At 44.0% G+C, this 26,919-nt stretch overlaps 2 protein-coding genes across 2 annotated transcripts in view; one reads left to right on the top strand and one right to left on the bottom strand.

The window, feature by feature from the left end:
* Positions 1-1,303: 1,303 nt before the first annotated feature.
* On the top strand, positions 1,304-20,265 carry T265_13741 (hypothetical protein; the record flags this gene model as incomplete). The annotated part of the gene is made up of 7 exons (XM_009170275.1): positions 1,304-1,331; positions 1,370-1,439; positions 1,474-1,561; positions 1,596-1,670; positions 10,006-10,218; positions 17,013-17,168; positions 18,562-20,265. Coding segments are annotated over 7 exons (738 nt in total), but the record flags the coding sequence as incomplete, so codon positions are not given.
* T265_13740 (hypothetical protein) overlaps positions 17,569-26,919 on the bottom strand; it is a gene marked incomplete at both ends in the record, with an annotated part of 19,478 nt that continues 10,127 nt past the window's right edge. The window contains 3 exons of the mRNA XM_009170274.1: positions 17,569-20,260; positions 23,982-24,393; positions 25,565-25,605. Coding sequence (XP_009168538.1) covers positions 19,641-20,260; positions 23,982-24,393; positions 25,565-25,605 — 1,073 coding nt within the window. The remainder of the gene's footprint in view (positions 20,261-23,981; positions 24,394-25,564; positions 25,606-26,919) is intronic.

Raw genomic sequence — 26,919 nt, forward strand, 5'->3', positions numbered from 1 at the left:
GCAACCTGACAGTATCCAAGCCCCCGTGCTTCATTCGGGTTGAATGGCAGCTGGGCGCAGAAAGGGTGTTACAGCTTAACGATTGTCTTTATCAGTGTTTTTTTATCATCGGTGTCTCCGAAGCATTGATCAGATCTGATGGGGACTTGGGATTGGTAGCGTTTAATTACGCCAGATGGTCCTAGGAAGAAGGAACACTCCCGCGATAGATGAATTACTCACGCTTCATAGGCTGCGCTGCTTAGGACATGTACTCCGGACTCCAGGAGATCGTCTACCTCTCAGAGCTCTTTTTGTCCAGCCCTGTGCTGATTGGAAGCGACCAAGAGATGTACAGTGTATGACGAAGTACGAAAATACTAACCAGTAAACTGAGTCGGGTCGACAACTGCCGCCTCCCCGGATGGTTCATTAATGACTCAACTCATCAATGGTTAATGACACTGGCAGAAATGATTCAATCGTGCAATTAGTGGTGCTCGTGCATAAAGGCTATCGCCTTCACTGCGTAGCTACATAACACTTGATTTCAAACAACCAACGGATAGCGTATGCGGAGCCCTTGGCTCCACTCTGATCTGTCAATAAGCGTAATGCGAGCACAAGGTAGGCTCGATAATAGCTCGAAATTACTTGAAAAATGAACAAATTCACTTCACCTTTGCACTTCCTCGGGTCAGTTGAATTCAATAAGTGATAAATCCTGAAAAAATGAAAGAGGGACACCAAATCTTTTTGTTTATTTTTGGTTTTATCAACGATTACCCCCTGTTGTGGGGTATTACTCTGTATACGGGTTCGCTGTGCGTAGCCAGCGTTACTATGCGATTCTGTTGCACGTCTTGGATCTCTCAAGTTCCTACTCTGTACTTGACCATATCCAGCCAGCCTTACATTGTACAGCAATATGAAGTTCCACTCTATGCACCTCTATAATTCATTTCCACAAATACAATCCTTGTCAGGGTCATTGACAGAAGTAGAGAGGTGATTTGCAGCCTTTGGTTATTTGTTCACTTCTGCTTCCAACTATTTACCCACCCATGTAGCGTCCAAACGAGCTTTGTTCAGTTCGTTACCAACAGCGAACAAAGAGGTTCACTGAATAGATCGGGATTTACAAAACAAACTTTTTCGAAAACAGCATAACTGTTCTCTGTCGCGCACGTACTCAAGAATCATATATCTTGGAGTTAAGTTACGTTTGAGTGTGACCCAATGGAACCCCGTAGGTTTTTATGTAATCCTGACGATCATTTTGTAAGATACAAGTGGAACAGATAGAGTTCTACAGGAAATTTCACAGAACGTGCACAAGATTGGCCAACTGGGTAAGTTGCAACCATACAAAGTTATCGCTATCGGACAGGCAATGAACTGGAGACGCTCAATCAGAATATTAACGTCTCTGGAAACTCTCGAATTAAGTCTGAACTTCTGTAGGTTTCTAATTATCATGTACTCACGCAACAGGAATCGCAAAGAGAAAGATGCAATCAAGCTTATCGAGGTCACTGGAGTTAAATTCACTGAACTTGCCTCTCATCCGATTGTTGAGCAAGTAAGGTTTTTTTTTGTTTTTACTGCTTCTGTAGACTACGAAGATTCACGCCGAGCGCCTGAAGACAGACTTCCAACGTTCTTTGCAGCGATTTCAGAGGATACAAGCGGTACGTTTGTGACATGCAATTTCAGTGAACAAGCGCTGAATGTCTGTGGGCGTCACGCCGGGGGGAGCGTGAAAATGCCGGTTACCATTATCTATTGAGACTGTTTTGTTGATAAAGTCGACTAATCAGTCATAGCAGTAGATGGCTGAAGGCTGATCGTCTATATATTTATCTCTCTGTAGGTCAAGAAGTGTTGAGCGGTTTTACCTGTTGAAGTGTCGTGACGCAGGAAAAAAGCACAAGCAATCAGTATTTCAACCCCGGATTTTTGCCCACTTGGGCGAAAAACGTCTCGCCTTTCTCCAACTAGAACGATTATGTTAATCCCCATTGTAGTCTTTTGCTTTGTTGATAGACTGAGCCGAAAATCATACGTGGCTGAAAATCCGACTGACTATCACACGTGTGTGGCGACAGCTGAAACCATCCTCATACCGAAGCCGGATAAGCTATGTTGGAATGAATCTGACTGACCTTGTAGACTGTATTGCCATGCACCTTCCACACGCCCAATTCATCCGAATTACTTGCTTGTTAGCAGAATAGGTTTTTGTAACGCGGATTTGGAGCTGTTATGTTCCCACTAAGCAGCTATGGTTGCATTGCCCGCTGTGTGCAGTACCTACGTATTCCATTCGCGAGATTCATTGGTCCTGGGGATCTGCTACTCATGGATACAACAGGTTCTCTGGCAATCGCGTGGAATCTTTTGATACGCTTTCTTTGAGATTTAACTCTCTGACTTCTGCATAAAAAGATTTATCACGAGCTGGATGACATTCACATGATCGATGAAGCTTTGATTGTGATTAAAACTGGTTAAAGCTCCCGGCACTGGTGACTGGTCAATTTCGGTTGTAATTCTCCCGTTATTACTTTAATCAGCCGAAATGATGGGTGTCTTCATGTACTTTTTAGCGCCTATCTGTCTTGCCAGAGATGTTTAGTTGTCCGTATAGTTGTCTATACTATTGTATTGCATGCTCTGGCCAGTTGATTCCAGTCTGTTTTGCGTATGCCCTATCTTACCTGAAAACTTGAGTCGTACCCGTCCGCCGAGTGGAACACTGATCAACAACATGACGTTCGTTGACTTTAAGATGCACCCATCAAGAAGGTCTGTCAATAGAATGTGAAAGAATGTAGAACAGCCGACTGAAGACTGTACTCCACGACCCAGCAAACACTGTAAGTGCAACATGAAACAGAAGTACACGAACTCTTGAGAACGACCAGCTGCGATGTACGTTGGCAATTAAACAGTTGGATTGAGGTTCACCGCTTCTTCCTTCAGTGGACACCATTATCCATCCCTCCTGAATGCACCATTCACTGGCCAAACAACCGCCTCTCAAGCGGATCCATCGTCCGCCTTAACTGGTTTTGGCCCTTGTCGGAAGGGAGCAGTTTAGTGACTGAAAAAAGTATACCATCAAGTTTCTATGCTCCTGCTGCCTTGCAACGGATGTCGTAAAGAAAATGACCGATATTAACCCAAGCCACAGTAGCCATCTTTTGAACGTAATGCCATCGGTGAACAAGGCATGCTTCTTGAAAACCGCACGAATACCGTGACAACCGACAATGCGAAAGTTATTTACTCGGCACCAGAACAGTTCGGTAATTTGGGTAAAAATTTGGTATCGATGATCAAAGTTTCCAGGACTTCATCAGTCATCATCTGCGAAAAACGATCAGCGTCAATTATTCCTGGGATTGTCTTCGACCTGTTCTCGAATTATAAAGGGAATGATGTGATGTTGTGTCCGTGATTTGATAGGAACTTCGCTGTATAGCAATTCATATGGCTATTCGGCTACATCATAACCCCTGTAATTTTAGTAATGGACACATCGGCCTGTGTCGTTTCTCGAAGGAGTCACAGGCCAAAACAATGTCGAAGCCTGGATTGGCGAATGGTGATCTCCTCAACAAATAATCGCAGAGTCTCTGTTTAGTGAAGCTTAGGTGTTACGGTGGGTCTCGTTGACATGCGGCAGAGGACGATGATGATCACTCTATCCGGCGCACAGAAGCATTGTGGCCAATGAACCTGTGTCATATCATTTGGGCTCAAACATAGTAAGCAGGGCCCATTCTTTTCTACAAATTAGAACCGACCTTTGGCAGGATGTTAGCTGAATCTGGTTATGAATCAAGAATATGTAGATCGTTGCGTACAACACATCGGTGGACTGGGATGGTTTTGTCAATCTACAGCGCGGGTGATAAGCAACGCGAGGCAGGCACCCGACTGCTTGAAGGTCGATTTCATTGACCGTCATTCAATGGTTGCCCTTAGACCATGTTTCCTTTGACGATTTCCATAGTACCATTGGTGTTAGCTTCTCGCCTCTATTATATCGCTGAATGTTTTCTTGTCCCACCTGAACTAGATGCTTGTAAAACCTGAGACGGCTCGCCCCAACGATAGCAGGAACCCCCAGTTCAGATTTGTACCGCATTAGCATCAATGTCACATGGCAGGTCGACAGCTCCCTAGGTTTTAGTTACCGACCGCCATCTTATTTTATTTTTAAGCAACCTTATGAGTAGTGTATTACGTCTGTACAACAATAAGAAGTTTTGTGGTGATACCTTTGTTTTACAGGTGTTCGTGAAAGGCGATGGAGAATATTTTGGGGAGCTTCTCACCAGAAATCATATCTGTCAGGACTGTACTTTATCACCTTGTCGAATTAGTTACCCAAGAAACCCTTGCTACTATCACCGGTATGAAATTCGATTTTGGGGAAGATCCCAAATACTCTAAGCATGCAAACGTCGCGCTATTTTTTTTCAAATTGAATTAGAACGTGAAGTGCACCAAATAGCAAAAGTGTCACCACGATCTTCACTATAAATGCAAAGCGTTACTGCAAGCCTTTAGATATCGTAGCAAGGTTCACTTGGCTGAGGAGCTGTATCACTTTGAACGGCAGCGTTACTTGCGGAGTGTTAGGGTTGCTAGATTTCTGTGTGCTTCCCTTCAAGGAGTCACCTATGAGTTCTCCTAATGATCCCCAATGCGGCTGTGAGCTGCCCGTTGCTCTACGGTCGTAAAGCATGACCATTGTGTGTGTTGATGACCTCGAAGCTTGGCGTTTGGATCACATTTGGAACGCTAAACTACCGTGAATGGCTAGTGGCAATCAATCGTTTTTGGATTATAACTTCATTATACTGCATCAACCACACTAGCTCGGTCATGTGCTTTGTACGTTAAGTAATCATTTGTCTCTGCCATGTTTGCTGAAACAAGTTTCGATCGGAATATATTACAGAATGAGCAATACATGACCTGGAGTTGAGGGGCGAAAAATAAAGCAACGGGTCTTAGCTCTATGCTGTATGCGTCAGGTTGGGGTATCACAATCCTACAACATTTATTTTTGGGATACTTACCAGTGGAACCATATTACACGACTAATGGTACTGTTACATCTATCATGTCATTCTTATTCTCGTTGACACATTGCTCTTCGTACTGCCTTGTCCCTACGTTACCCCCACTATTATATGCTACGGTGGCCAGAACCACCGTACACAGGTGTATGGTTGGCGGTTGTCAGACGGAAGTGAGGTGATTTGAGCTGCGATCATCACGTGATATGATTTAACGAGACAACACAACTGTGTGGCAGCCTAGAATCAGGACACTATCTTACCACTTTGACCTCGGTGTTTTAGCGTGACATGCGTTGATAAGACAGGCAATTGGTCTTGGATACGGTTTTCCTAGATCCAACACATATTTATTAGCGGTAATATTAAGCCAGACAAGTTAAGTGGTCACAGCTCAATTTCGACTGGTCAGAGTATAGTCAAATGGTATGGAGACGGACGGAGATGAAGACACGCTGTCTCTAGGGCTGCCGAACTCCGATGCACATAACTGTAAGATTGATGTACTCCTTCAAACATTCAAGACCCATTAAGGGGACAAGATCCGTATCAGACCGTTTGAGGACACCCTAACATTAGAATCTGACTGATTATATCTAACTCCTTTGAGTCAGACAGCATTGCTACTGATTTCCGAATAGTAGTAGTTTTAAGCTAACATTCAGTGTGATGTTTTCTTGAATAAACCATACTCCTAAGGTTACTAAAAACTCTTCGATTATCAGCAACCACTTCCACCTTTCTTGAACTTCATCAGGTAGGCGCAGTCTCCGAGTTTCCGTCAGCCGTATGTTCTGGCTGAACTTGAAATTCGCGAAGTACATTCACTTGCACACCACTTTCGCCTTAATGAGGGACTCAAGTGAATCCCATCTGAACATCTGGTCTATGCTGTTCTCCAGCTGAATGTGCTGCACAAAGGCCGCCTCATGTTTCAGTTGGTACAGTGTTCTAGATATTTCAATATATATGCTTGAAATAGCACTTTGCGAGGTTCAGTTGGGTTGATTTGAGTCTCGCGTGAAAACTAACTCGGTGTGCAATTAAGTGCATTTCGCGAGTCTAGTGGGGCAGCTTATCGTTCCTCTATCCAAACGCACTCACAGTTCCTCCCTTGTGACCATATTGGTATCGATTTTTTGTGTCAGAAAGTTCACTGCAGTCTACTGCTTAGCCCTAACGTCCTCGTGGAATAAAGGCCTAAGAATCAGGGAAAGACCAATTTGTGTTGGTTTTCTTGTAATTCATTAGGTTGAGTATGACTTAATCAGTGCTTATTTATGTGTATGGATGAGGAAATCGACATTTGTAGTTATGGAATAAAAAATCAGTTGTCTTTTCGTCACTTCCCTAGAATGATGTTTTCCTCTATTCCACATGCGAATATTGGGTACTCATTGGACGTCTAGTTTTCGGACGTGCGATGCGAATCCTCTTTTGGCAATAGTTGTCCTCTTGAGTGTCATGAATAACACTAAACACTTGATTCGGATTGGATTACCTCAGCTGATTCCAATATGAACTCGGGGACAAGGTTTTCGAGTAAATAAGCTGAAGCTACCAGCTGACTCGAACACGATAATACTACAGCACTGATCAGTCCCTCTTATTTTACCCGTGTGTCCTTTGGTAGATGGCGCCATTCTTCAACTCTTATTATTTTCAATGTAGTACTGTATCCATATATCAGTGGTCCGCAGAGCCTGCTGGTAACGAACCACTTTGATTGTGATCAAAGTAATAGACAGCAGAATTGTGGCCAGTTGGTCACAGTTCCGTCATCTTCCAGAGTAGAACACGTTTTCCTCTGAATAATTTCCAGATCTGCACTGTCATATTGCCCGTGGTTCTGTGTGCCAATCTCAGGAGTCTGTACGTTACATAGAGAACTCCAAGTGAACTCTAAGGAACCCTGAACATTTGGTTAGTGCCACACCAGTTTTTGATATACCCTGGTGTATATGACAAGACATGGAGGCATACACGGGAGTGGACGGATTTTTATTCTGGAGTTTCGTCGAAGTTAATCGTTCCGGTTAAAGGGACGTTAGTGAACAGTGTAGTCACCTCCAATGAACACATGAATGAATTTTTCAGTTCTAGATCCTTTATTGAGTCCACGAATTGAAATGTATCTCGCAAGCTGTGTTGAAACATGTCGTCGTATTGGCTCAAGCATTTTGACGAGCCATTATGCGATTTGGTGATAGGGCGCGTTGTGCATGCCTAGGATTGGCCTCAGCTAGCAGTTGGGTTTATGGATTTTTGGCAAGCCGTGTAAGCGAGGCGTTGTTGACCCTGTGGGCTTGACTTTCTTGTAGGTTGTCTTAGAGATGAAACCGTTTGCTTTAAGGCGTTTCAGGCATGTCACCAGTTGTTGCTCTCTTATGAGCGTTTTATCTTTGTCGTTGGCTGTCTGGCTGAACTTGATTGTGTCAGCCAGAATGACCATCATTTTTCGTATACAATCAGTTTTGTTCATAACTGGAACGATTAACTTCCTATGTAACTACATAGAAGCAAACAACTTTCAGTTCCCTATTCCAGTCAACGAATTGCGAGGACTCCTGCGATGCACATTGAACGTGCACCTACTGTTCAATGACACGCTCTACCGTCAAATTGATGACGTTGCCATGGGCTCACCACTGGGCCCAATGCTAGCCGACATTTTCATGAGTACACTTGAAAGTAGTCCCTCAATGGCTAGCATAGAGAATATGCAATATTACCACCGATATGTAGACGATGTCTTCGCTGTTGTTAACAATAAAACCGAATTGGAATTTCCCCAACAAAAGTTCACTAAGGTCCACATCGCCATTGAATTCACTTCGGAGGGGGAAACGGACAAATTCTTCCACTTCCTAGATGTTGGCCTTGAACTACGTCATGATGGTGCACTGAAACGATTGGTGTGCCGAAAACCTGCTTGTTTCGGGCAATAGATTAACTTTAGCAGCTTCGTGCCACTAAAGCAGAAACGGAACCTGATCTATAGCTTAACTAACAGAGCGAAGAAAATATGCTCTGATGAAGCACTGGAACAAGAATTCCGAACTCTCACCAACGTCCTGAGAGACAATGGATTCCCTGACAAGTTTATTACAAAGCATTTGAACGAGGAGAAAGCAAGCACCATCACAGCCACAGTTGGAAGGAAACCAGTTTATATTAGCCTTCCGTTGAAGGGAGATATACCGGCAGAAGACTTCAACCAGTTGAACAAGGTTTTCTCGGTCGCAACACTCCGAACCTGGTTCACTAGAAATCCTTTGTGCTACTTCAATCTCAAGGATAGAGCGCCTGTTCACGCCCAAAATATTTTAGTATACTCATTCTCTTTCCGCTGTGCAGCGGAATACATCGGACGCACGACCAGGCAACTCGGCCAAAGAATGAAGGAACACAATCCACCCTGACTAGCTTCTGGAACTAGGAGGACGATAACCAGCTCAGTAGTACAACATCTAGCAGACACGGCACACGACACGATACCCAGACAAAGCTTCCGCGTTGTTTACAAGGCAACGGCTAATCAACCCAGATCAGTACAGCAACGCACACTCGCGGTGGCTGAAGCTATCGCCATACGAAATCCCGACCCGATCGTTTGTCTTCAAGAACGCTTTGTTCGTGTATTGTACATGCCATAGTCCAACTCAACCCCCGCTCACCCCACATGCATCCCGTGCACTACCCGTGCTGATAAGCTCAGGTTACCCTATTGGTGACCTGACCTAGTTATTCTTTGATAGGTGGCCCATGTTGTCTCACTCGATTTGCTGTTCATGTACACCATGCTCATTCAACTATGTTAGATACTGTCCTCTTAACCTTTGCAAATGTATGTCTTGAAAAGACTTTGCCGAAAACATGTTCGTCAACCAATCTGTGTTCATATGGTCAGGTCTTTTACTAAGCTATTTAGCCTAAAAATCTTGTGACTATTCGATTTGGCGGGCTTGGCGGTTTCTATGTAGTTTTTGGTTTGATACTTCCTGTGAGTATGCTGAAAGGCGCTCAGTTGAAGTGAAACTGAATGGGACTCAAAACAACGGTCAGGAGCAGCGTACTCTCGTGGGCTCTGGTAACACCAGCTAGTTTGAAAAGCTGACGGTTAATGCACACCTTAGTGGACAGTATGTTTTAATCCGACGTTTTCGACATCGTGGGTGACCTTCACAGGTTCATGGTCAACTGCATACCATAAGGCGCTCAATCTGTTTGTAATATTCCAGCCGAATCGTTCCAGCATTTTCCAGCTGTTATAGGGCATCTTTCCTCATACCGCAACTCAGGGTTTTAAAGCCTTGATTCCTCTGCGTAAACCTTTCTAGCGGCCCTGTCCACAAAACAAATAATGGACAATACTTAGCAACAACGCGTTGATGGATACCTTACATGGATGATATCGTCAGCTAGTCAGTCATTTTAGAGCGTCGCTACCATCACGTCGATCTAGTATCCAATTGGCCTCTCAGATGTATTATTTTTCCTTATTTTCCTTATCATAATTGATCACTTCTGACACTATCAACGTTTTATCTCACTTGATATATGCATTTTTCACTTTGGTGAACAACAGAGTGTCCATAAACTGACTAAAACCCTTGGAGTTGGTCTTGTCGACCTTCGTCAAAGTGGCTTAGATCTAACTTGAAGCCTCCGAAATCAGCGGTTCGAATAACGGTTCATTATGGTCCACCGGATTCCAAATCTTGCATGAACAGCGGTAGCTAAATTTTAGTTTAGTTTCCTATCCTTTCAGGTGGACTTTAATGTGCAAATACAGACCAACCTCGTGTTGTCTGGTAAAATAATCTGATAAATTTGTTCGTTTGTCAGTTTATCCATCGATTGATTTCAAAGCTACTTTTACTGGTGTCAGTGTGGTCAGTTACCAGTTTGTTCTGTTTGGTTCTGATAGGAGATAAAACGGCGTCTGATAATTGAGGCTCAGCGCAATGAACCCCCTGTGGCTGATCTGCTCGGTTTGGAGGCTGATGGAGTTCGAACAAACGGAAATGAAGATGACAGTATGCTGTTTCAGAGTGGTCAGCTTCAGACACAAGTCCATCAAGGTGATGTGACACAGCTGGGCTACGTCCTACAACAAGAGGAACAGATGCAAGCTATTGAAGTGAGCTTTATGTGGAATGTCCTCTCATCCACGGATAAACTTCTGTTTTTGTACACTCGCCTACACGGATCATGTATATTTTTAGCGACAATATGGCTGTCCTCGGGTAAATCGCACCAATTTTAGGTGATCTTCTGAAACGTCTCCTTCCAGGGGAAGCCCGTTTTAGTCAGATTCTTAAGCCATTCTTCCCAGAAACGGTAATCGTAGCAAAGTTCCTCGTAAATGCATATGTGTATTTAGCAAGGGGAATCGGTGGCGTGACACTGGTGCATTCTTTTGGGTTACTTTTCAACTCGTCCGAGCTTATCTAAGTATCTGTGACTATAGCTGTCGGTAGGCCGGTTCTTATCCGAACAGGAGACAGGTTTTTATTTAAACACTCAGCATATCGGATGCACAAGTAATCTGTGAGGTCAACCGATTCGCTCAGCCCGTTACACGAGTAGGTGGCTAGTGGCTACGCTAACTGAGGAGCTGTGTTTTGCGCTAGCATTTCTCTCTCGTTATAACGTCCCACCTCGTGTTTCGGAAAAGTGACTTTGAGCTAGAAACGGCGTCTTCCTGAGCTCTACCATTGAAAGTGTTTGTATTTCTAATACATTAACTTTTGCTCTCATCAGAACACCTTCAGTGAGCATAAGAGCAATGTTATTTTACGATAGCCTGTCAGTAACGCGTGTTTGCGCATAAAGGTATGTGCGATGTGATGGTTGGCATAAGGCGCCCAACTGTGCTAAGTTTCATAAACGCGTTCGTTACCAAGTACGTATGTTGTGTGCGCTCATGGGCACACTTTTATCCTCTTTGTGGTGAACGCAGTTTCGTTATGAATCATCTAGCCTAGGTACCATCAAGAAATCAGTTGAACACTTCATGGCTTTCCTTTAGACACCAATGTTAGGATTACTTCCCATGTGACTTGATCAAGTGATGTATACCTGCATCTCCTCCATTACACTTTCTCACTATTTATGACCTTACTATCTCGAGGTTGTTACACAGTAATGATGCTCTTGAAGCTTCTGGCATGCAGAAGCGATGACACAGCTATCGGTGCGATGGGGCACGTTGACTCATATGTTTATTTTGAAAACAAGGTTTGTCGTATAAGGAACACTGTGGGAAATCCTTTTACGCAACCACTCAAACGGTGGAAGCCGAGGTTAGCGTTGCTCTAAATGAATTCGTAACGATGGTAGACCTTACAACCATGATCACAAGACATGTGATTGGGAATTCGGTAGCTCGTGCTTTTTCTCTCCTCTTCTGTGCTTGTAGACCTATCATTAACTGACTTATTACCGCTCATTCGGAGCCGTTGGCCCAGGCTACAACAGACCTGGTATGACAGGAATGCATAAAACCGAAGATTCGATGACGTGCTTATTGCTACGATCATCATGATAAAATACAGAATCTGAGACCCGATTTTGGTAACAGTTGACGGATGTCGAGGGACTGGAGAATGCAAATCTTCCATGAAAACCCGTCAGTGACAAAGGCCGAGGATACTATCTTGGTGAATCACGGTACAGCGCAGCTCGACCATAATTTCTCACCCTGTGACCACGAACTTGGGCTCACGCTCTATAAATCCGGGTGTGGGAGAGTGAGAGCGAGCACAAGAACATTTTTTTAAACATTAGGGAGATTCGAAACTCGTATTAGTAGATTCTGTCGTAACACCAAATCAGTTTGCTATATTAGATAGAACCGCGCTGCAGTTGTTTCATCGTTGTTGGGAACGATCGGTAGTACGCACCGCGAACCCACCACACTTGCTAAAGGAAATTGATTTTCTGTCGTTGGATTATGGGCCGCGGGCGTTCGATAGTACCGCTGAATTCCCCATAACTGTGGTGTTCATGAATTAGGCATTCCGCTTTTGCACACAACAAAAGTATCTCGAGTAATTAAATAGTCGATAGATCGATCTTTAGTTGTTTGGGTGTTTGCTTCAGTCGCCGTTTGTGCACACATTTGCACATGTACTTGTTCTCTGTGCTACGCGAAAAACAAAGTATCTGTGGTCTGCAATATTTGACGTTGGCCTAGTCTGGTGACCTCAGGATGCCTTATCAGGAAGTTGCACACGAACTACCTGTGATACTGCATGAGATCCTTGCGAAAACGTGGATTCGATTGTTACAAACCAACCCCGCCCCATATGTCGGACACTTGGCCGTTTCTGGATGTTGTGGTACGGGTGAACCTGACAAGAGTTGAGTAGTGCCCCACCACTAATAGTTCACTTTCTTCACTCAGCTTTCAGGTTAAAAAGGAAACATATGGAAACACTTGCAAGTCGTACCCGAACAATTGAACATACAAAGTGCACCCACCTTGGTTGATTAGATTTTGGATTGAGCTCAAAAAACATTTCAGGGAAAACTCTCAAAAGTAGCAGAATTTCGACGCTTCAATGTTGTCGCTGTATGTATGCTACGTGCTGCTCATAGGCTGGTTACAACTAGTGTGAACTTGGCCAAACCAACAGCTCCGGTCATGTTCATATGCCGCTTGAAACTGTTGTGAAAAACGAGCTAAACTTACATGTTTGAAATCATTATGCTTCATTGAAGTGAATAAATTCAACTGAACGTTTTTTTGCCCACTTTTGAGGTAACTAATACTTAGGGTCCTTCTTTTTCCTCCTTTTATCCTAGAGCATATACTTATGATGTTTTCTAGCGTCAACATGTGATGCTAACCGGTAAGGGAAACTGTGATTTGGTTCGGTTTAGGACACAAATCATCATGGCGCACCCTCCGCCTGCGGGTATCACCGGACCCCGTCGAAAATGTCCGCTATCGGAGGAGAGCTCTTACGGAAGAAATTTCCATGTATTCATTGTCGAAGTGTCAGATATGTTACAACAATTCATGCGTCCTACTGGTTGGAGATAACGGAGTGCGCATCAGCCGTAGTGGCTTTATTTATAGCGAAGGACTCCATTTAGCGTTTTAGTACGGTTGTATGTAGTGAAGAGATGGGTTTCCTTCATAAACCCCAGCATAGCTAGGAAGGGGTTAAGTATCGTAGTTCTGGGGGCAGAGCAACTGATACCTCGGGGGTTGATACCTTCCTCTTGAACGCATTACTTCCTCACGTTTACGCTTCTTGTATTTGGAATGTGAAAACAATTCTGCACCAGGCGAACGCGACAAATACCTACTGATAACTCGATCGAGCTGTGAAAGTAGGTCGATTTCATGGCTAATTAGAGTATATTCGTCAAAATACTTTATTGATCAAAGAAACAACCCGTAAGTATTTGATCTAGTGGAAACCTAAACGGTTCCGTTCAACCTAGAAGCAGATCCGAACTTCATACTTGCGGTCAAGTCTGTCGATATGTTCGATAAAATTGTCTGCATATTTCCGTAGGTTTATAGATCCTGGTGAGCCGCCGAATGATGCTATCACTAAGCAAATCCACAAAGCTAGTTTTTCAACATTCTTCATCTGTTCATATGCGATGGGTCGTGTCTATAACACCACAGTGCATCTCATTCTGTTGTTTGTGCAAGGAATGTGATCAGAAAATAAATGCGATCTGTAGATTTTCGCTACTAACATATTCGAAACGTAACTTAGTACATGTGACCAACAACTGTGAGACAAGTCAGCTAGTTCTGGAAACCAAAACCGTGTTTACAACAAAAGAGCCTGTCACACCTTGTATTACACACTGCTTTTACCGCATAATTTCCACGTCGTCGTCGGCCTATCAGCCCTATTCCACTCGGTTCGAAATGATATCAACGCGTATGAGAGAGCGTAGGAAAGTATCTAAAGTGTCTTCTTCCAGAAGTGCCATCCGATGAAGATGTCCACCCCCTTTACTCCTGTTCAACTTCGTCGTTGCCAAGGCGATGAAGTAAACAGTGAAAGGTCCTCCATATCCCGGTGTTCAGATCGTTGCTGGTGAGAACCTCGTGAGTCTGGAGTATACAAGTATGCAAGTATATACAAGGTTTTAATCTTTGAAGGGGAACAAGCCTCAACGTAACCATCATCTTACCATCCTTCTCTGTTCGCTTTACACCTACAGGCCAGCGAGTCACGCTCCAGAGTATGCGGTCCTCAACCATACCATTCGCCATTCAGAGAGAAGCACTGATGATTGTAAATACCTCAACGTTGTGTCTCATAAGGTCGCTTCACAGATTTACATCAACTGTAGAGTCAAAAAGGCACATGATTGGTTCTCAAGGATCACGCGTACTGTTGCACGGCACTGGGGTCTGGTCTCTATAGGATGGTGATCTCAGATATCTTCGGGACCTTGACCACCACTGCCTGAACCGTGTGGGCTAGCGACAACGGAAGAGATGGATGGTTATTTCTACAATAGATAGTTTAGTAGTGAAGGTTATCCAGAACAGTAAACTGCAGTGGCATGAACATACCGAATCACCTACCGAGGTGAGCGTTCTCTCTGTCTGTTTCAAATGGCGCATGCTGTGTGACGAACAACGCATGAGTGCCACTGTTTGTGCCACTGTACGCCTTCTCTCTGTGAAGATGAAATCAGGAGTTTAGCGCGTACACGCGAAAGCCCAACCGAGTTGTCTTGATTTGGAGTCCGGTGTAAAAGCACTGGCAGATGTTGCCGAGTCACTGGGATAACAATTTTCCTGATTTAGAACAGACGTTTTTCACATGTAGCTATACCAAGTTTAGGATCACTTCAACAGTATTGTGTGTACGGAACCGTTCAAGGCGCGGTTCTCCATGTCTAGTTGTTTCCTACCTGCTCACTGTCGTATGCGATTTAAAAAACTGTGGCAGATATAAGGGATGGATTGACAGAAACTGTTCTACCTGAGTAACTTCTTCGTAGACCACTCAAGCAAACTCCTTTGCGTTTATTCCTGCCGCGTACTGTATCAACCTCCTTTCTGCCATCATTATCGGTCAAAAGCTGTTAGACCGGGTTGAAGAACTCATTTTTGACCAATTATGGCAGCTGTCATTTCACACAATTTTTTGTGCAGTCTTTCTCAGACTCGTTCCATTTGCTTCCATATCGGTCGATCATAGAAGTCACGAGACCAAAGTAGTATTGGTTAGACTTGAAGCTCAGTCGCCGTAGAAGAACCACACTAATTATGGGAAAATAAAATTTTCATGGTTTCTGCGGCGAATATCCAGTACGATAACTGTCGTCCTTGTACATGCTAACAAGTTTGGAGGAATTTGACGCCTACGGCAGACACTGCACCTATAAGGGAGATGTGGTTCACGCTATTGTGCTGCATTCTGAGTGTGCCTGCCTTTTGTACGTTGTGCGTACATAATTCACTTTGGGTTGGTGATCCGGTATCCCTTCTCTGCCCTCGATTTCCCCATATTCCGAAATATTTTTGAGCTAAAAGATAAACGCCCAGGGTTGAAACTCAGCTAGCCGCCCCCCCACACACTTGCTGGACGGCCGCTCTACCAACCGAATCTCCCTAGGGCGTTACTCGACCTCATGTTTCTACACTTGAACTTCACGTGAGTCACCACGCATCCGCCTAATAGATTGCGAAGCGAATATTGGGGCATCGTTCTCGGTAGCTTAGCTAATAGGGCGCCCTTCAGGAAGTTGGAAAGCCACTGATTCAACTCCAACATCAGTCTTGTGTACGTTCGTTTATGCATTTCGGCCTTTTGTTTATGGTTTATAAACACCGTCCACTGTACACTGATTTATTTCTGAACACCTTGTGTGTAGTCCACGGCGCTGGTACAGGTAACTACGTATTAAGCAACAGAAATGCACTCTGGTCGGAAATTCCATGCCGATAGCTGTCTTGTTTGTCAAATTAGATTTGCTCAGTTTTATTTACTGCGCTTGTCATAGACATCGCATCCTTGAGCCAATCTGTCACTACCTAGTTTGTGGTGTTTGTGCGCTTCACTGATTACGGACGAGTTATTCACGTATTCGTTGGTACTGCGAACAACTACGTGATAGTAAACCATAGTCGACAGTAGTCATTGATATACGCCTGCTACGCATCATCATTGCAGTATTTTCGTTTTATTTATCTGGATTATGTGCACTTCAAATAAGGTGGAACAGTGAACACACACTTCCTTCCACTTACCGTCAGACATCCTACTAACCGAGTTACAGAGGGACTTTCTCCCTCTTAGGCAGCTCTTGAACTCTACTTGTACCCCGCCGAGGCCGCAACAACACTAATGTAGCCCCTGTGAAACTTCCGCAGTTCCAGCGGGTTTTAAAACCTCTCTTATAGTTAAAGGAAATCGCCCAGGAGGTGATGATAGCTTATAACAGTAAGTCTTTCCGGGCCACCCACAAAACAAACAGTAGGCGACCACAGTGACACTTGTGGGCGATCTGCCCAGAAATACCTAGCGTCATCCAACTATCCTTTCAATGACTATTATCATCTACTCACTGTTAGGTTGTTGATTTTGTCAATTTTCAATTGTATTAATTATCATTCATTTCAACAAAGTAATCATCGGCAACCTTGTGATTGTGAGAGTGAAGTGGATTGAACGCACCAACGATGTTGGATGCTTGGGAGTTCATTTAGATTACGAGCAAGAAACCACCAGTTTTCATTTGATATAGTATTGATGTGTTTTCAGGGAACATCAATCCCTTAACTTTTCAGAACGATTCTCATGCATAGCCCCACGAAATGTGTTCCTACACGGCAAGTCGATTCATATCGGGACCACGCTTTACCAGTCCCAGTGCATTTTTGAAATGTATGCTATTTTAAACTACTTTCAAGTACATAGTAGCATGTTTTTAACATTCTAGGAGGACATCATGAACGTCAATATCATTTTCGAGCAACTTTCTACGCTCGTTTATGATCAACGTACTGCTGTGGATACGATCGAAGACAATGTAGAATCGGCCTACGTAAACCAAGTATCTGGTACTACTCAACTGGTAAAAGCCGCACAAAGCAGGGTACGTGTTGCTGACCTGTCTTGTGTATGCTCCACACTCAACCATATGTATCTTTTTTGCTAATCCTGCAAATTGTCTTCTGAGCGAACGGCAGGTGGGTAGTATAATTGCTGCTGTTGAAAAAATTCCAGAATCTGTAGGTCGGAAGTAACTTATTGAATAATTGGCACGTGGCATATGCCCGCGACTTGTGTACTATCGAACATTATCATTTTTCACTTGGTACCGCCATTCTGAGAGACTTTTTAGCCAAATACTACCTTTGATTTTCCTATCTTTGGGTTCTTTGGATAGATTCTGTTTTCACTGAGACGTGAATGGCATTTATACGAACACTGTCGACTGTATTTCAATAGACCTGAGGGTCTTTTCGGTTCTCACTAATGATACTTTTTAGATGGCATTTGGTCCGTTTATTCACGTTTATTTGGCGAGTTCATTCTACTGTCTACATGGTGTAACCACCACTCCCGCGCAGTTTGCAGTTATAACTTTTTCAGTCTGTAGTCAGTAACGGAGGTGTATTTTTAGTGTACTCTTTTCTGTCTGTTTTTTTTTACTTTTATGAGAAATTCTGTCAACTTGCATTTTATCTCACCAGGCCTATAGAATCCAAACCTTTTGTTAGTGTATCTTCCTCCTAAGTTTCACTGATTTTTGCACACACATGTATTTTCTCTTCGTCGCTTAGGTGCATTTGTTATCCCTAGGGGAACAGTCCCCTTCCGAACTTGTACTCTTTGCTTACACAACAAATGTTATGCGTTCGACTTCTCTGCCCGACTTAACAAAACCAACTGCTTTTGGTTTCATTCAGCCGGTTATAAAAATCCTATGACCCCCTCTATTTTCGGACATGGGTTACAACATAGCCTTTGTCTGGTGTTTCCAGTTAGTGTTTCGCGGGATGCTAATCTTCAATCCTGTCTGGTACTTTTGTGTTCGACCTACGCGTCAACGATTTTCTTAGTTTCTGGATGGTTTGTTCAAAATAGCTGGATATTCCTTTCACAACCAGAGAGAATTTTTATCGGGCTCGATTAATTTTTGGAGGCTGGCACGCCTGAACGTCTCCTGTGAGGCAGGTTCCTCTCTCGTTAACTTTGTGTTCACCAGGGAACATGTAGTTCACTCTTACTTCCCGTCTGTAGATTAATACTATGCTATTGTCCGAGCCGTATTCCCTAAGTAAGTCTCGTTTATTCATGGGCACTCACCGGTGTATGACATAAGATTGCGAGCAGTTCCTTCGCTAAATGTTGAAGTAAGTCGTTCCGTTCTAGCATTTCGCTCTTTTGAATCAACCCTGTCTGAAGGAAGCCAACGACGGACTTTAAATTCTAAACGCGCTTGTGTTATCCCTCCTCCTGGCACGTGTCTCTCTATTTTCCAGCAACGAGCGCGCAAGCGATGTTGCATCTGCAGCATCGTTCTTGTCATCGCTTTGTGCATCACCATCCTGGTGTTGATCATCATCTACGGCCCTAAATCGAAGAACTGAGACGTCAGCCATCATTCCACATCAGTTCAACTTGCATTGATTCAGAGGCGCGTTTTGTGATGTGATTTTTTTCCTCGCAAGTCCAAATTTCATTTTAAAAACTGATTTTGTACAGACCCTGCCTTGAGTCATCAAGCTCTATACGCGAACTTTGGCCCGCCTTCTCTAGAGCTAGATGATAATCAGTTTCTTTTCTAATCCTCGTCATACTGCCCCCCCCCCCCCCATCCCCAAATTCACATTCAGAGAAAAAAGGTTTTTCTGCACAACAGAACCGTTCTTTTTGTACAGAATTAATTTCACAGTAATTGAAGTCGAATTAATAACTTCACACTGTTTTCAATTAAACTAAAGCTTTACACGTGTATACACAAATGATGGGGTATGGAGCATCTCGGTACTTGGAGAATGGATGGACTATCTGCACCCCTAGCTCCCTTAGACACTGTAGAATGTTCCAGATGAGTTTTGTCCATACCAGCTGGTTGACAGTGAACCTTTGAACAAGGGGGAGGGGAGTGGGTCTGCTGTCAGTTTCTTGCCGGCGAGGGTTGAGTTTTTTTTCCACGAATGTCTGTCCGGACGCACTATCAGCCATTTGTTCGTGTGCGCAACGAACTTCCTGTTATTTACAATTCACTTTCGCTGCGTCCGGTTTCACCGCTCGTCCTCACAGTTGCACTAAATGCTTGTTGCGGCGCTGAGTATTTGCTCTTTGAGCTATCATTTTGTTTGGCGCATTGTGTGTGTGTGTGTGTGTCTATGTGTGGTTGGGGAGAAATCGGATCCTCTGCAAAGGGTGTAACTGTTTGGCAAATGTTGTCGGAAGTATGTAGGAGGGATAAGGGCGGAAATGAACGGTTAAGCGAATGTGTTCGTACCGATGGAATGTACGACAGAATGTTACCTGACTAGAATAAGTAAATAGCCGACAATTCCTCACGGTGGTATCGTCTTACGGCGTCTTTTTATCATACAAAACTGGCTGCATTATACGTCTCTAGCGGGCTACTACCTCGACGCGGTTCAATGTTAACGGTGACCGATTTGGCCATGGTTTTGCTGGGAGAATGGGTGTTGTATATGCGGGGCTGGGCTCCACTACTTGGATTAACGCAACTGATTGTTTTGTTCTTGGAACTTGGTTTTTGTTGACTGCATTTGGTTTGACTCGATTTCGTTCGATCCCTCTGTTTGAACGATCGAAGCGCTTCGGCCCCACTCTCGGCCGCCTGATCTTCTGACTTCATCTCGTCGGTTTTCGATGGTGTGAGGTCAGTCAAACTGAAGGCTCGATCGCTGACTAGTTGGATCAGTTTGTCGTCCGATCCGGATCCTGTAGCTAGTCGTTTTTCCGTCAGATCCGGCTGGGACGCTTGTAACAATCTGAACATATCTGAGGAGTTCGCCGTACCCAACAATGGTGTATAATGTCCCGTTTTGTTATATGCTTGTGGCCCGTTTTCTACCAGTATGTTGCGCTGGAAACAGTCGTTGTTCCCTCTGAATGTACTGTGTGATGGTTGAATGAGTGTATTTGGATTCAGAGTCTTTGAACGTTGATTCAGCTGCAGGGTCTGGTAAGTATGCCCTGTTTGGAGGCGATGAAATCAGGAGAGAAATGGAAACGAAAAATAAAATCTACAAATTCTCAGGCAACTGGTTTCACTCGTACGTTAGAACAAGTGGATTGCTCAAATTGAGATTTTTTGATTTATTCGCCTATTATCAAGTCCATTCATGTGTAAGCGCAAGTAATTGGATCAGTGTGGTATTCATTCACTGATATTATGACTGAACTTCTCAGCTTTCGACGGTAGCAGGCCGAATCGCAACTAACCGAATCATTCTAGTGTCTGGCAAAAAGGAAAGAGATGTCTCATCTACACCATGAGGGAAACGCTGGTTGTAAAGATGGCTGTTGTTCTGTTCGCTTTGGTTGGCAATTAGATTGCAGACATTTTGTCGCCATCTGGGATGACATCATCAGTGCCTAGTAGATTAGCGGTACGTTGTTTTAAAGACCAGCACAATTTGGAAAACCAGTTTTGCGGAAATCAAATTTGCTTTTACTCTGAGGTACTTCTACATCGGGCATCTTGCATTTGGTACTGTCTTCGGGATGGAGGACCAACAGATCTCCGGTTCATTAATTCAAACTGTCTCAGTCCCTCCAACCATTGGATCTAGCGCGAACGGTTCATTGTTCACAACTAAGCAACGTATAATTCAGGATAGTCGAGCGTAGCGGTGGTGATAACCTGATGAACATACGGGTAAGTGTCGTTTTCGCATGCTGTAATCGGGACACGAACTTGGAAGGCAGTTGATCGTTCAGGTGGACAATATATCGGGCGATTCTGAATGAAGTCGGAAAGAATTCTGTATCCAGCGAAGTCAACGAACGGACCCGACACCACATCATACCTGCGCCTCACTTATAAGCACTTACGAAAAAACTAACCTATACGATCATACACAGCACCTCTTAGGTTCGCTTCATTCAATGAACATCCATTCAGCTTGCAGCGAGCACCTTACATGAAAATGCACGCCTCGTGGTGAATCGGGTAGGCGGGTAGGTAACATTTTTCGCATCTGGTGACAGGTGTTTTAGTCGAAATGTAGTTCTAAAACCAGTTCATGTTCTGAGCCGCGCGGGTTCCAAAATTCAACGGAATTTTCACTTCCGAAGACTTGCTTCCTCCATAACGAGTTAATAATCGAAGGTTTCCCCCATCGATTGAATTTCTTCAAGTGTGTTTTCATTTTTCTACTTACCAGGCGCCCATGCCTAACATCAGTCAATCTAGAAATTGATGGTGTGTGCTTTTTAGCGCCTACCAAGTAGAGTACTAGATTTGAAAATTAGTTGCTACCGTGTAGCAGGTGAGCCCCTATGAGCTCTTGCTATCCATCCAGGCTTATCATTTAAGCGAATGAGCAAATCGAACAACGTTTCGAGATTTGCGTAAAGCTGACTACCCCTTTTTTAAGGAACCGAGCACAGCAAAATCAGTTCTGAATGAACTGATAAAGAATGCCACTAAGGATTTGATGTTTTAGGCTCCTGGTCTCTATCCCGCTGCTCGAGGCGCACTACCATCGCCCGTTCAGGAGACTGCCGGAACATTATTCGTCTCGTACTGTGTGCATTCTGTCTAAATATGGCCGCAGAAACGCCTGTCGTGGCAAACGGAAATTAGATTCGGTATCAAGGCTATTTTACTACCAGTGTACCGGTGTATACTACTGCTGAGGCATGTGAGTAGTCTCAACCCAGCCTCTGATGAAAGGTGAAGTTGATTGCGGAACCTGTGGAAGTGCTGTGCGGTGTTCGTTTACAATTGTGCAATAGTTAGTGGATATCCATAAACGTTCAGGGAGACGCGTGAGAATGCCCAATCTTTAAAAACTGTGTTAATGAGAAATTTACTCTTGTCCAATAGCATGTAACTGCTTAGTTGGTGTTTGCTAATAAACGACTTCGCGACGGAGAGTTTTCTCCTTTCACCAGTACTACCTGTAACTTTACGTCCACTCAGCCTCAGGTACGTTCAAACACCAATTACACTCCCTCTTGAGTGGAAGCGACGTCTTCGCCAACTTCTCATCATGCAATAAACGGACAGACTAGTCCTGATTTTCGTCCAGATGGATTTAGTCTGTACCGACAGACGTCTGTAATGTGCAGGATGACTGACAGTTCACTCAGAGTTCCTAGGCTTCACCAATTCATCAATCTGTGCGCCAGCGCTTCCCAGCTGTGTGGCTTCACATGAGAGTGTAGAGAAGTTTATAAGTATGAAACACACGAAATACTTATGGCCTAGAAAGGTAACGTGATTTCGAGGTGACGTGGCGTCTGTTTAATTTTCCAAACGAGACTGTCCAAATGGTGTTTTTGACGTGTTTCTAATTGGGGTTAACTTTCAGAATACCATGTTGACATGGTTGGATAGCAGGTTAGACGAAGACTTGGTTAGGGATACATTCGTTACCAGACGTAAATCTGCGATATGTGGAGCGCTTTTTTGGCATTAAATACAGTTGCTACTGAGCTGTGTAAGAAATTCGTTCTCTACAAATTGGCACTTTTTGTGGAATGTTGCCCCCATACTGTGATTTCAATCTTACTACAGTTGTAGTGATTAGTTGGATCGCGGGATTACTGGATGACTTGCTGATTTGTGGTGCCGTTGAGGAGAAGTGTACACAAACGCACATCATCCGGTTGTCATCTTGGAGAGTTTTTGCCATCGGGAATGATGTCTGCATTTTATCACGCTGCTAGCGGTGCTATGTTGTCCATCTGACATCTAGATCAGGAGCGTTTTTAATAAGTTACTGCGGTTTTCAAACGGCATATTTAACTAATGCAAACTGTGGGAACGGGCAAGACAGTGGTGGCCTTACGCTAAGTTTCAGTCTCTAGCCATCTGACTCCGTCCGGTCGTATGAAGTAGCCAAAAGTGGGTTCATATTGATGGGTCACATTGTAGTGACCCTGCGGCGAAGTTGCAAAGGCATAGATCGGGCGAAATATACTCGTTTGCAAGTTACCTTCGTGCAAGCGAGGGATCCAGTGGAATCGTTTGTGCAGAGCTGCAGTCACAATCGGTTTGTCAGGAAACTTTTGGTGAAAAATATTCATACCCATTGTCTAGAGGCCTAGTGATGGGGACGTAATGTGCCGATCCGTAGTTGCATAGGGCATGCCAGGTTGAACTTCCTGACTCACTGTGACCAAGTGTTTCGAAATCGGTACATATGGGTCGCTGTTACTTTTTTGCTGCCACAATCGATTTTGTCCTGTTGAAATGTGCTTAGTTGTTCCCACATTATCAAACTGAAAAATCCGTTAGAAATACACCACATCAGTTGGCTTTCTTCGCCGTCCTCGCCTCCTTCATACTTCCTCATCCTAGGAGTATCGTCTCATTTCCTTAAATCTCCGAAGGGCTCGAAGCGAGAGAACATGCGCTCTGAGAATACACAAATTTCGTACCCTAGCATATACAGCAGTACCATTCCAATACTACAGAAACGGATCGACAAAGGTGGGCTAGCCATTGGGCTGGCGACCGCTCATCACATGTTTGTTCGTCGCATACTGACGAACTGGTATCCACACTGATTTTCGCTGACTTGCACTGCGTTCTCTATGCAGTTCTTCAATTGGCGAAGTGTATATTACACGCCAACTGGGCTCTTAGAAATCATTTGAAAAGAATTTTTAGAAAACAGACTAATTGTTTAAAGCTGATCCTGAAGTTTCGGGTTTAGCTTCAAGTGGGTTATTCAGAGCCTACCTCCTTTAGTCAGGTTGTTCTGTGGCTGCGGTTCCACGTATCCATACAGGTCTCCATTTGCTGCCCGGTAAATCACTTGTGTAGGTGGACTAAATCCAAGCGGGTTTTCCCTCAGTGCCGGCTGCATGCGACCTTCACGTTGAACGGTACCCAGCTCCCCGGAATTCAAGGTCGTGTGTGTCGTCGACGGTGGCATTGTGCAAAAGTAATGCGTGTTCAGCATGGCTTGTGGACCAAGTTCCAATGTGACAGACGAACAGTTGATATCATCCAAGCGTGTTAATGTTGTGGGTGATAGGGAACGTTGAGGTGGTGACCCTGTCTTCATCTCGTGCATTGAGTGGCCACTTTGAGACCCCTTGTAATACAGTCCTGCGCGAGAGCCATCCATGGTTCGGACGACGGGACTGATCTGCAAATTTGGGGGACAATGCATGTGAATCACTTATGTCTGGTTACTCTGAATTACGTTAAAAGTTTCCTCCACTCATTCTACCAGCAATCGTAATTCAATTTTTGCGATTATCAAAGGTTTGGAATTTTTCACCTCCCAACGAGATCGTACTGTAATTCAGTTATGATGTCACGGATACCCATGAACTCTTAAAACTACTCTGGGATTGTAACGTCGAGTGCTGATTCTGCGCTATTATTTGGCATCAACAAAATCTGTTAATATCCAGTAGTTTACCAATCACTCATGGGTGTTTTCCATCCTTCGCTCAATAGTTGAATTTGGTTTAGTTTATACTGAGCCCAAAAGCTCTTAATTGTTAGAGCATTTGCATCTGATACACAAGAAATACGTTGTCTTGTTCGGTCAAGAGACGACTTTCTTAATCGTTATCAAACGCCAGTTTTGTCCACAAAAAGTTCAATCTACACGGATGTGTACAACGGTATATTAACGAAGAAGTTATCACTGAATTCACCGATTGGCCAGTCTTCTCTCCTAGATTATTGGAAATTTTGTAGCACCAGGTCTGTCACAGTTTTAGCATCACTACATTTTGATTAGACTTCATTATGGATAATGCAGTTTGCTTGGCGGATACTTTGTGACGCGACTGTTTAGCTGGCCGCATTTGAGGTGAAGGGAACAAACCAACTATCGGGAGATGTTGGCGAATGCAGAGCCATCTTGCGCCATCAGTTTTATGCACAAACTGCGCAGATCTGACCAAATGTCACTGCTTTTAGGGAACATCAATACGAGACAATCTTGAAGCCGAATAATCCTGTGATAGGACATCATCGTCCCAAAGTAAGGAGTGGCATCGGGCCACTAATTTTTCAGAGGACCTCAAGTGCACACAATCTTACAATACACCTGACGTGCGCAGGCGCTTGTCAGCATAGTACAAGAAAACTTGGAAACTGATGCCAACATATATACTTTCTTATCGCAGTAAATACAGGCAAGTAGTGAAACCCAGTTTAGCTTCATTGTGACTAAAAAAATAAGTAATGCCTGAGCATTAAATTTTTACTTCGCTTCTAGTAGCTATTCCTCCATCATATCAGACACCTTAAGTCTTTCGGCAGAAACAATGCACAGAGAATAAACCGCTAGCCTGACTTACCTCGCCTGGCTTTTCAGAGTTCCGGCCCATACCTCCGTCCTCTACAAACAGACAAAATTGAAACGAATACTTATTTAGGGATGCGTATCAGGGTTCCCGGGAACTGGCTGAGGCTATCAAGGAAGCTTCTGAGTAAATTCCAAACACACAGACTGGCAATTATTGACGATCGTCGTCGCCAATGGGCTCAGCAATCATCTGCTTTTCAATATCACTTTATTCCAACTAAAAATGGGACATGAGGAGGCATGGGGCAAGCCACATTTAGGCTATTAACTACCAGAAACAACAAGCGGTACGCCTTGCGCAATTTCCACTCCCTTCTGAAGGGACCATTTGGATGAACCAATCAAAAGTGGACACCTCTAGCAGACGATCTGTTACCGTTGATCCATCTATTGTTCCTTCAGCTTTCGTGTGATAGGACAATTAATCCTGTTAGAAAGCCTAATTGAGTAGTTCTTCAAAAATGGCCAAAAGTACTTCACTTTATCCAATCGAATTCATAGACAAGTATTGGCTACGGCAAGGAAATTGTTGGGTGCTCTGAAAAAAAGCTGAAAATCCCAGTTTTCTGCTTTTCAGCTAAGTTATTTTTTCAGCTAACTTTGTACCTGGAAATCGACATTTCCGTAGTGATTTCATGCAGACTCATTTTAAACTAGGAGCGTGTTGGCACATATGAATTGAAAGCATATCTATCACTCCGGTGATGCCCCGAATCGATTTAGGGATTCATTTGCAACAGTTGCGTTGCACCATTTTCCCATACCGCTCCATCACTTGACATTCCCATCTACCATTGCCTAGTTTTTATACAACATCTGTTCTACACCTGTTCTTACAAAACAGAGTTACCTACAATAGGCGGGTATCAATGAATTCACGGATGAAGCATGTGTTGTCCCGAAATTCGTGTGATTCTACTAACCAACATCTGCTGGACTGGGGAGTCCAACTTTATCTGGAAAAGCCCCATGTAGTTAATCTGTGCCATGGCGCTTATGCTGCTCACACGCTGTCTACCTGAAAGATGGGCACAAGCAGGAAAATCGATGTTCGGCCTTGTGGGAATGTGGATCTGTTTATTGAAGATTCCTTCCGATCAGGCTGAGTCCTCAACCAAAAAGCTACATATCACAGGTAGTCTCCTCGAGACTGACCAACACGATGAGAGCACACGTCCTCTTCTGGGGGGATCGCCTCTGTTTGGGGGATACTGTGGTTGTGATACTCAAAACTTATCACAAAAATCCACGGAAGACTACCCAGTGTATTTTCATGAAGGAAACTACTCACAAGGTTGCTGAAAACTCTTCGACAGCCCACGACCGGTTTCGCCCTTCTTGGGGCTC

Source organism: Opisthorchis viverrini (genome assembly GCF_000715545.1).
Source record: "Opisthorchis viverrini unplaced genomic scaffold opera_v5_99, whole genome shotgun sequence".
Taxonomy (NCBI): domain Eukaryota; kingdom Metazoa; phylum Platyhelminthes; class Trematoda; order Opisthorchiida; family Opisthorchiidae; genus Opisthorchis; species Opisthorchis viverrini.